The 10,732-nt window shown below is 43.2% G+C and overlaps 1 protein-coding gene across 1 annotated transcript; it reads right to left on the bottom strand.

Annotated features, from left to right (window-relative positions):
* Positions 1-397: 397 nt before the first annotated feature.
* LOC310818812 (serine/threonine-protein kinase OSR1-like) lies at positions 398-9,765 on the bottom strand. The gene is made up of 18 exons (XM_083689855.1): positions 9,570-9,765; positions 8,776-8,888; positions 7,987-8,095; positions 7,343-7,484; positions 6,132-6,187; positions 5,903-6,012; positions 5,484-5,585; positions 5,138-5,271; positions 4,942-4,990; positions 4,760-4,825; positions 4,520-4,642; positions 4,213-4,248; positions 3,871-4,005; positions 3,725-3,780; positions 3,509-3,561; positions 3,240-3,308; positions 2,997-3,061; positions 398-2,756 (listed from the first exon to the last, which is right to left on the bottom strand). Exons 1-18 carry the CDS (start codon positions 9,637-9,639, stop codon positions 2,682-2,684), a joined length of 1,563 nt encoding a protein of 520 aa, XP_083545981.1. The 5' UTR covers positions 9,640-9,765; the 3' UTR covers positions 398-2,681.
* Between the last annotated feature and the right edge of the window lie 967 nt (positions 9,766-10,732).

Genomic DNA, 10,732 nt, shown 5'->3' with positions numbered 1-10,732 from the left:
TGACGCTTTTATCCAAAGCGACTTACATTGCAGTGAGTGCATACATTTTTCAGTATATATGGAAGATGGTTTTGTATACTGAATGAACACTCGCCCCCCAGGGGAGAACATGGGTACTAAAGCCATACATTGCACTCTCGCTGCAGCGACACTGAGCTCAATAAAGTACCAACCTATGATAATGCCTCTGGACTCAACTTGTCATCTGTGCCTCCCTCTTTTGAAGAATTCCCTACAGAAGCAAAATGAGGATGAGCTGTAGTGGACTATCACCCTACACTTAACTGGCACTAACCAAATGTGTGTGTTATATACTGTATATGGGTACTGGAATAAAACAAACACCTTTGACTCCTTCCTTGAATTCCATCATGAGACTTTATTCATTTGTTCAAAATGCTTTTCATGTTTTTATTGTGCACTGGCAATTTTCAACCATACATTTATTACATCATTCTGCAAGGGATCTAATTTATCTGACATCAAGATCTGAAATTCAATGCTAGATTTCACAAATCACATTCTTCAAATAATCAACACATTTGATGTTGATCACTTGCACATTTTGTGATGATACACATAGGTAATAACGTCAAAATATGTAGGTCTATGCATTGGTTAAAATAAACCAACTTGAAAAAATAAGAATAACAAAATCATATAAATTCAATCAAAGAATCCAATGGCATAATAAATACTTATCATTCAAAGACCTCACATTGAGAGACGACAGTGGCATTCCAATTGGTTACACAATAATAGGGAAGAAGTTTAAAACAAGACAATTTGCCATTCGCCAACACTTTCTCTCAACATCAACATCATCGTCATCAGTTAGACAGTTCTTTGTCATTTTTCATGTTACTTGTTGAAGGACATTACAATTCTTTGCCACGGTTTTAATAGGAGAACCATTCTAAATTGGACTGTTTGGACACGTTTCTGTGATTTGAAGAACCCAATGAGAAACAATTGCATATATAACATGACATCAAAAAGCACAGAACGTGAAATCACAAGCCCTCTGGACCACTAAAATAAGCATGTTAATATACCAATAATAAGGTGCCAATTTAACAAATCATTTGTGCATGATTAGCAAGACAATGTTGAATTAGTGATTTTTTTTTCTCTTAACATACAAAGGCCAACAGTGGAAAACTCAATATAAAAAAACACACAACTCAACTGAAGTTCATTATCTATGTACTGTACTGGATGCATTACTGATCAAGTATACCAGCTGTCTGCCATGACTGTATCATTATGTACAACTAAGTTTCTTTCAGTATCAGAAATATTCTCCAAAACAGTCGATGCTTCTCCTCACATCCAGACCTCGGGTGAGTGACAGTGCATGTGGCATCAGTTGCCATTATACGTACCTTTTTTCTTTTTTTGACACCTTTTTGGATTTTTTTTTTTTTTTTTTTTTTTTTTTTTTTTTAATACACCAGTTACAACAGTACCTGAACTACTAGCTAACACACAGACAGCCCCCTGGCACACCTACGGAAACAAACATACAGCTAAAGTGGGAGTGACAACAGTGATCGGTAGGCGAGTATGGATGGAGCTACTAGACTACAATAGAAATTAAATTTGCCCGTTGATGAAGACTGGACAGCCAAATGATGTCAGCTACCGAAAACAATGACAGCACAGATGGTCATGGACACTGAAAAAAAACAACTTGCATAGTCCTAGAAAATAAACAAAGTCTCACTCTGTGATGCTAAGCATCGTAGAGTGCCTCTGGATAACCCATCTGATAAGAGGAGGAGACACACAGTACTGACTACTGAAGTCTTAAGCAGTTACTGCTGTTCTTTAGATTTAAAACTGTAAAATGACTAAACTCTTTGGTTCATCTGTGACAAAACCAGAAGACACTGCTACTCTGAAGGACTGGGGTTGTATAGGACTGGGGTTGCCATAAGAGTTCAAGAGGATATATATATATATCTTTTAATCAATGCACTGTAAATGTAGTATCGTATCAACCTTCTGTGAACTGGTGTTAAAGCAAAGACTTCCTGATAACCTGTACATCTCACACCATAGCCTATGTCAGTTAGAACGATGTCAGTTATGACTTCTGTTCTGATTCATGTTAATTTCGATGTAGTGAAGGGCTTATGTCGGGGCCCCAAGGCTTAATACCATCAAAGTTACCACACAGAACTCACTCTTTTTCAATCATACCAATACTATCCATAGCAAGACTAACTAAGGCCCCCTTTACACTTAAGAGTACACACACATCATAGTTTAAAGATGCCCAATAGTGGTGGGACAACTTAGTTGTGTGTCCTGTGGCACAGTTAATAATAAAAAGGCATTTTGTTATCATTTCCAGTGGTGGCAGGAGTTGGGTTGGATTGTGCTAATGTATCAAACTAATTGAAAGCAAAAAAAAAAAAAAAAAAAAAAAAAATTGATGTAGTTGATTGCGTCCTCCCATTTACACCTCCACTGTAAACGTTTCAAGTGTGATTCCTGTGTTCTACTGGTCCCGTTCTCAGTGCAGTCCATGTACACTGTATGTTTCAGACAGAGTCCTGCGGGTTGACGACTTATGCCTCTTCTCTTTGGCAGTAGTAGTGGTTTCTGGGAATTTAGTACTATACAGCTGTGCAATACTGTCTGTCTGTTGTCCTTTGTGGATGCTTCTTCTCCAGTTAACTTATGCTGAGCTGAGCGAATCCCATCAGTTTGACGTCATCAGGAATTTCGGACTCGTCTATGCCAGACGCCTGAGGAGGAAACAGACAAAATGATTCAGTGTGTCTCTCCTTGTGGGTTGTTAAATAGGGCATAAACATGTTGACATGGGTGGATTGAATTCAATACTGAGGAAAGTGATGTTGGTGTTACTTGGTGACATACAGCTCTTGATTTAGAATAGAGTAGAAATGAGACGTGAGAAGTATAATGACAAAAATATGAGCACTCGTATGATTGATTTGTAGCATACATGTAGTCTCTAAACTTACCAGTTTGAAAGTGACATTTTTGTTATTTTGAGGATCATCAACAATCTTCTGCAAATTGGCAGCCACTGGTGAGAAGACAGAGATGCACTATGGGTGAGTTACGGAGATGGACGAGCAACTGAGCTGAGCATAAGTCAACTCACACGTCACCCTGGGCTATAGGCTACAGTTTAACGATGAATCAGTGTAGTGCTTCAAGCACATTGAAAAACAGTTAAAGAAAGGTTTCGTTTTCTTACTGACCGACAACCAAGTCTTTCCCATCGACCAGCCCAGCTGACACCAACTCCTGTGACACCCCGTCGGCAGAGTCTGAGGGGAGAGACAGAGAGGTAATGACGGGTCAGATGGCGTTCGGATTTGGCCACATTTCAGTATTCACTGCCTGACTTACATGAACAAGCAACATGAGACTGCAAGACACGCCTAAAGTCAGGCAGTCAGCCCCACCTTGGCTCCAGTTCAAAACAGCCTATGGCTTCTAACAATCAACGACAGCTAATAAACCGTACCTCTGCCTGGCATGAACTCGAATCGTATGTCGTTCAGCTCTTTCTTCAAATTCCTGACAGGGGAAAAGATGGAAGTTGTTAGGAGAGGTTTTGAGAGATGTGAATTAACCGTGAATTAGGCAGGTAGGTAATTGAGAACAACAATAATGACATGGTTGACTACTTCATCAGGAGGTAAACAGTTGACAAAAAGTGAAGTCAAAACTGTATATGTACCTCAACCTCAATACCAGGCTGATGGGAATTTTGGTGGCATTGGAAGCAGCTGGATCCTGTGGTGACACAGAGGAACAAGTTACAGTACAACATCCCCAGTGTGTGTGTGTGTGTGTGTGTGTGTGTGTGTGTGTGTGTGTGTGTACCTGTGCAGAGGAGCCGTGGGAGGGGCTGGCTGCCTGGCCAGGGGGCTGTGACGTCTGTCCTGCCTCTGGAGGGTTCTCCTGGGCTAGGCCAGGTGGCTGCAGGAGACCGGAGGCTGCGTCCGTGGCTGGGAAAATCTGTTGGGCGGACAAAAAGTACACAAGGCACGTCACTGGGAGCTCACTTTCTCTTAAGTTCAAGTCATTCCACGCATTCATTGCATGTTTCCGTAAAATACCGTTGATTTTCAGGCAAATTTCAAAAGGCATGTCTATTTACTTTTGTATTTCATAAATCATGTTATGTCCACTTGATCAGGGAATGTTATGATTATTCGGACTCACCTCTAAATTTTGAGACCCGTCCCTCACTCTGGGTGACTGTAGAACGGACATGATACAGAGATTGTCAGAATTAAGCAGAACATGCAATTCCCTTTTTCCCCCACAGAGGGGTGCAAGTCCAGAGTGGGTTTGATTGACAGTCGGCATGAAAGGACAGTAATTACATACATCCAAAGACAGCACAGGAGAAAGAAGAAACAACTATAGAAAGAAGGTCAGCTTTGTTTGGAGAGGGATCATTGTTGGGTAGCAGCAAGCAGTTGGCGAACATTTCCCCACTCTCTATGAGGACGTGACAGAGCCTCACCCGTAGTGCTGCCACGGCAGCCCTCCCCTCCTCGCTCTCCTCGTCCAGCTCATCATCGCTCCACTCCCACTCGCCGTCCTCCGTCTTGTGGAGCCGTCCGCTGGAGCCGGGGACGCGACGCACCTACACACACACACGTAAAAACACAAACGCATAAACACACGCGTTCAATCACACGACACGACATTGGAACCAGACTCAACCCAAATGTATTCCACCGCGCGTCACCGAGTGTCCTACCTTTTTCGACCGGTCTCCTATCGTTGGCCCCTTCTGAAGAAGCTTCTCCTCTAAGTATTCATTAGTCTGCATGGAGCAAGACAGACAATCATTTTTTTTGTTCACATCAAAATGCTAAAGCATGATTAAGCCATACTGCGAATGGTCCTCTAGATTAACAATATACTGTATGCCTACTGTACCTTTGCTTTTGTGAAGAATTTGTGCTTTAAAAGCTCAGCAGCTGTTGGCCTAAAGGACAGGAGGAGACAACATTATTGACTGATCTACTGGACTCATGTAGCGCACCAGGTCTGGGAAAAGTCCCAATTATCAAGGCTAGATTGTAATTCATCTCATGGTAAAACTACCCATCATTGGGTGGATTTGTGTGGTCACCGTTTCTCTGGGTCCTTCTGTAAACACAAGGAGAGCATCTTCCTGAAGGACTTGCCGTACTTCTTCACCATCTCCTTGTCAGCGATCCCAGTCTCTAGAACGGGGGGGTCGTTCTGCAAGGTCAGCATCAGGACCTACAAAGCACACAACGGGTCAATGTTAGACAACATCACAGAGGATGAGGACCGTGCAAACTACAACGTCTCATCATAGTCCATTTGTATTCAGATCAATTCATATGTGTCATGTATTGACTGGTTGCTGCTTAGAATTAGATTAGGAGCTAATTCAAATGCTATGGGTGCAGTACAATTGGACGAAGTCAATTCTATCTACACATGCTTGCCTTCATGGGTGGGTACTTGTGATACGGCGCGGCGCCTGTGGCCAGCTCTATGGCTGTGATTCCAAAACTCCAGATGTCTGCTTTGAAGTCATAACCTCGGACCTGAGGGGAGAGAAATAACATGTGAGACAAAGCCTCTGTTGTGTCAGAAGGGGAACTGGTGGTCAGAAGGGGAACTCAGCCTCTGTATATCCCCTACCAATACCCCTTTTGATATCTGAATCTCTGCACAGATGAAGTTTCAAAGTTCACGGTCATATGTACTGGGATATAGGAAGTGGATGGCAGTACAACACAATTCTTACTCGCAAACTCTCCTCTTCGAAAACAGAGAATACATGTAATATTCACAGAATATGTATTACGCAGTGCTGGAGTTGTTAACAGGCACATCAGACAGGATTCTGGGAGCCACCCACCTGCTCCATCACTTCAGGGGCCATCCAGCATGGCGTCCCCACAAACGTCTTCCGCACCTTGTTCCTAGTCATGTCCCCTCCCGCCGCTAGAAAGGCACTCACACCGAAGTCTGGGGGAGACAATGGGTGAGAGAGAAGAGTGAGAGAGAGCAAGATATGAAAGGACTAATAGGAGTCAGAGAGATAGAGAGAAGGGAAGGGGAGGGGTAAAGAGCTCGGGTCACAATACCTGCAATTTGCACTGAACCATCGTCCCCGAGGAGAATATTTCCTGCCTTCAGATCCCTGTAAATGACAAAAAAAAATAGCAGATGAATAACTTGTATCTAAAAATAAAGTTGACTTACTGACTGACCGATTGTCTGAATGAACAAACGACCAGCCTTGAACAATAACTAACCAAAATGGAGTTAAAAAGTTCCCTTTTCCCATCAATCTACGTTAAAGCTATGCTTCTAATCAGTGTGATCTCTTCCTGCCACTTCTCTGTTTGCATACATGACAGACCATGATGCCTGGGGAGGAAAGTGGTTTATCTCGACAGCAGAACACAGATCCACCCCCTCGATCTGCTCTCTAAATGCCCTTCACCTTCCTCTCAGAGAGACCTAACCATGTTAGACCACAACATCTGATCTCCATCAGCAGCAACTCGATCCGCCTTTGATGTTCAACCAATCTACTACTGATCTACTGGGCCAGTCATTTCCCTGGTGCCCTGCAAGTCAATCCGGTGAAAATAGATTCAATTTCCTCTCATATCCACACACTCATCATAGTACAAAGACATACCCTACTGTATCTCTGTAAAACAGTAAAACTAATACACTGGATACAATATCGAATCACCACAGATTTTCAAATAGATTGTGTTGACCCAAACAGACTTTCAATGAGGAACCATAAAAGAGGCTAACCTAGACACAGCCATGTGCCATGCGTAGCCTCGCCAAACACTAGCCTAGATATTAGACTAGTTCATTTGAAACAATTGAGCTGGTCACACTCCAGCGCACCCAGGATAAAGAGAGGTCATTATCCTTTGTTCCCTGTTTCACTAGTATGACAGGTCACTGTGTTCCTCGGGAGGAACTGTTATGTAAAACAAACCTCTTCAATAATGCATCTCTCTGTATGAAATATTGACGATTCTCGGGGACAGTGTGAAAGCCGGCGTGGTTCTTTGGAAATTGGAACAATGTTAAGAAAGGGGAGTTCGTAGATGAAATAATGAATTAAATGCTAAAATACCTTGAGAGAGTTAGAGAATGAAATGCTAGACATGTGCCCTTGTCTTTGACTTTACGACAACCCCAGTACACCTAACCTATACTGTAATCACTGTGAGAACCTTTGAGTTTGGACGGTGATAAAGACATTGTGATAAAATTCTTCAAAGCATTTTCCAGCAGCCACACCAACACGCCCCCCTGGCCTCACCTGTGAATCTGACCGTTTTTGTGTAGGTACTCCAGCCCCTCCAGTACCTCTCTCAGAATGGTGGCAATGCTGGACTCATCCAACACCCCATTCTTGTGCTCCCCACGGGAAATGATGTGTTTAATTATGTCCAACACTGAGCCTGAGTGAAAGAAGCAACAATAACACCAGATCAATGTAGACTACATGGTATGCTTTGAAATGTGTCAATAGAGACCGAGCAACAATAGTCAGTTATGACGTGTGACAGGCTAGAAAGAAAGTCTCCTTCCTTGTTTAATACCTTATAATCATAATCCCCCCCCCACACACACAGGAAGACTCAGTCACTGTTTCTAAGGGCACTGCATGGGCTGAGATCCCCTATCTCTTGGCAGTACGAGTGCATGCCACGATGGACCAGGCTAACAGCCAAGGCCCAGCTGGAGGAACGCTGCTCTGGATCAATCTCCATGCCGGGAGGAGTCTACATGGCCTAGGTAGACACTGGGCAGGCAGTTATCGTGATGGAGCTGTAGCTTTGCTTGGACTACCATTTCAGCGCAACGCAAGACTACACTTAATGTAACCTTACATACATATTAGGTTACTATTTTAGAAACAGCAGTGACAGCTTTAAGTACAGTTTCTCGGACAGTTCTTACCACCGCTGAGTAGCCTCATCACCAGCCACAGTTCGTCCTTCACCACAAACGAGGTGTAGTAGGAGACAATGTTAGGGTGGTGGCACTGACTCATGGCTTGGATCTCTTTCTGCAAGGAGAGAGAGAGAGAGAGAGAGAGAGAATGGATGGATGGATGAGAAAGAGTGTGAGACAGAATGGGCATAAACATTCATTTGGCTACAGATGCTATGCACTAATGAAATCACATGAAGCACCTCCCCCCACAGACGTTCACTGTGCGAAGACCAATTCCATCAGTGAGGCCTAACAGAGGGATACTTGTGCTGTTGGATATAATCCATTATATCACTTTCCTATCTCTTCTCAACCAAGCCATGCAATTAATACCCTCCCTGTCTTGAGGTAGGCCAAGTACTCCCCCAGCTGTCTCATTTTGCCTGTCCTACCCTAATTCAGCACAGGCCCTTGTGCTAAAGACTGATGAGTGTCCTGGGTTATGTCACCACTGGGCTGTGTAGCCAAAAGAGCCTTCATTAAGGCGTTGGGCCTTGGTGAATCCAGGGCCCACATTACATAAGGGCAGCAACGCTGTGTTGGTAGTGTCCAGCTGTTGGACTGTGTCTGATTTAAACTGACAGTCTGTTCTGATCTGCTGCTGCCCTCTCACCTTTACAGCCCCTTGACAGTTTATTAGGGAGGCCATCTTTAGGGAGGGTATGCTCCCAGACGATTTACTTGTGATTAAGATCTAAACAACCGCTGGACTATTATTTTGCCGCATTTTGAGTGGACTTCATAGTGTTTTACCAGGAGCTCATCCATGCTGGTCTGACACTTCTCCAGGTTGATGCGTTTAATGGCAACCCTCTCCTTCCTGGGCTCACAGTAGGCTGCCTGGACCACTGCAGTGGCACCACTCCCTGGGACCACCGAGAGAAAGAGGGGGGGGAGAATTAGAATGGAACACCCATAGAGAAACCATCAGTACTTACACTAGTTATATTTCTACATGAAACGTTCACCATTCAAACAGTAATGAGGTTATTTCTCCATTATGACCTAACATTTACAGTAGAGACCAGGTATTGTTGTACTCTAAGACCTTATGCATAAATGTCATGTGTCAGAAACATTAACAAATGAGAGAAGAAAAGTAATTCATCAATCAGCCAATTTGACTTGTTCTCTCTGTTGATAATCACCCATAAATAATCCGGACTGATCCATAGCATGACTCACTAAGCCGTATCATGCCTCCAGCAAAAGAGCACCACCCATTTCCACACTTCACCCTTCAGTCTACGAAGCAATGTAGCGAACGTGCCCTACTAGCTAGGAAGCTAGTTAGCTAATTAGCTAATTGCTAGCAACTCTAGATGCTACTCTTGGTATGAATAACAAAGATGACGGATGAGTCTGGCCCATGTTTAATTCAATAACAGCCATCTAAAAAGTGACATTGGCTAGGTGGAATCGTTACCAGCTATAGGCAAGCTATCTAAGATAGCGTTAGCTAAACTAGCTAGCTAACAGTTAGCTGTCTTGCAAGAAAGCTAGGAGGAGGAGGAGGTTAGCAGCTAGCTAGCTAGCGGTGTACTCACCAATCACCTCATTGAGCACATAGTCATCCTTGTTGATGGACCAAGTTTGATTGCTCTGGTCCTCTGCCATTGCTTCGTCGTAGATCTACACTGTATACAGTGTTATCAAGAACAATGTAGATTGGTTTTCTTAGAATAAAACGATATAATCACTCCATTCGGCTTCGGATATATCAGCTACCTCGCTCTGACAGTTCCTGCTGCTACTGTGTCAACACAACTTTGACACTTGCGGGCGCCTCACGTCCTTGCGTAATAGGAGGAACTGAAAAGCCACCATTTTGAGTGTGGCAATGACTGCTGAAAGCAGGGTAGATATAACATAACGAGTACTCCTCAGACAAATGAGATGCAATCCTGAATACAATACTGAAAGAGCCTAATAACATTTAGAAATTCCCCGAAAATGGCCTTTTCCAGGTTGAAGTGAATGTCTGTCAAATATCTTCCCCTAGCATGGGCCCCAGATGTTACAAGGCTTCCCCACTAGATGGTGCCCAACACTGAATGTCTGACAGGACCGTGGACAAACACACCAGGGAAGGCCTAATTATTTTACATTTATGTTCACATTAGTGGGGAAGGAAAAGAAATGTATGAAATACACTGTGTGCATCATGCAAGTAACAATTAATTATTGTTTCATACTTTCACACAGCCCCTGGTCCAATATCTTTTTGTGTACTATGTGAACTCCCTCTTGGATAAGGTCAGTGATATTGTCAACAACACACATTGCATACAATTACAAACAAAACAACAGTTACTGAATCAGCCCCAGGCAGGTTGCCAAGCAAGTTGCATCCATCCGAGACTCTTGTTCTGTTTATGCAAAATGTGAAACGCATGGTTCTTCTTATCAGTGTTTCTTCATAATATACGATTTAAGACATCAGATAATGACTGTAAATGCTTCACTTTGTCAGTGTTAGAGCTTTGGGTGGTCTGGCAAAATTTAATGTGCCAATGGCCATCTTGTATGGTCAAGTTTCAGGAAATACATCAAACAAGAGCAACTGCGTTTCTGACAGTGTTGTGTGTGCAATGAGAAGTAACATGTCTTTTTGTGCTCTACTCTGATGCCTCCTACTGGACTTTATCAACAGGAAAAGTGACATTCCTGCTTTGTATAGAATCAGGTTTCCGCCTTTTTAAAGGGACAT

Source organism: Argentina silus, assembly GCF_951799395.1.
Source record: "Argentina silus genome assembly, chromosome: 18".
Lineage (NCBI taxonomy): Eukaryota > Metazoa > Chordata > Actinopteri > Argentiniformes > Argentinidae > Argentina > Argentina silus.
The sequence above is the reverse complement of the archived record's forward strand: the minus strand, read 5'-3'. Positions and strand labels throughout refer to the sequence as shown.

Bases quoted from the DNA above. Each gene is read 5' to 3' on its own strand.
- LOC310818812 (XM_083689855.1), bottom strand. From the start codon at position 9,639: ATGGCAGAGGACCAGAGCAATCAAACTTGGTCCATCAACAAGGATGAC. The intron at 5,272-5,483 runs GCAAGCATGTGT...TGTGCTTTGTAG, and splicing joins ACAAGTACCCACCCATGAAG to GTCCTGATGCTGACCTTGCA. The intron at 3,781-3,870 runs GTACACACACAC...GTGTCACCACAG, and splicing joins CCCACGGCTCCTCTGCACAG to GATCCAGCTGCTTCCAATGC.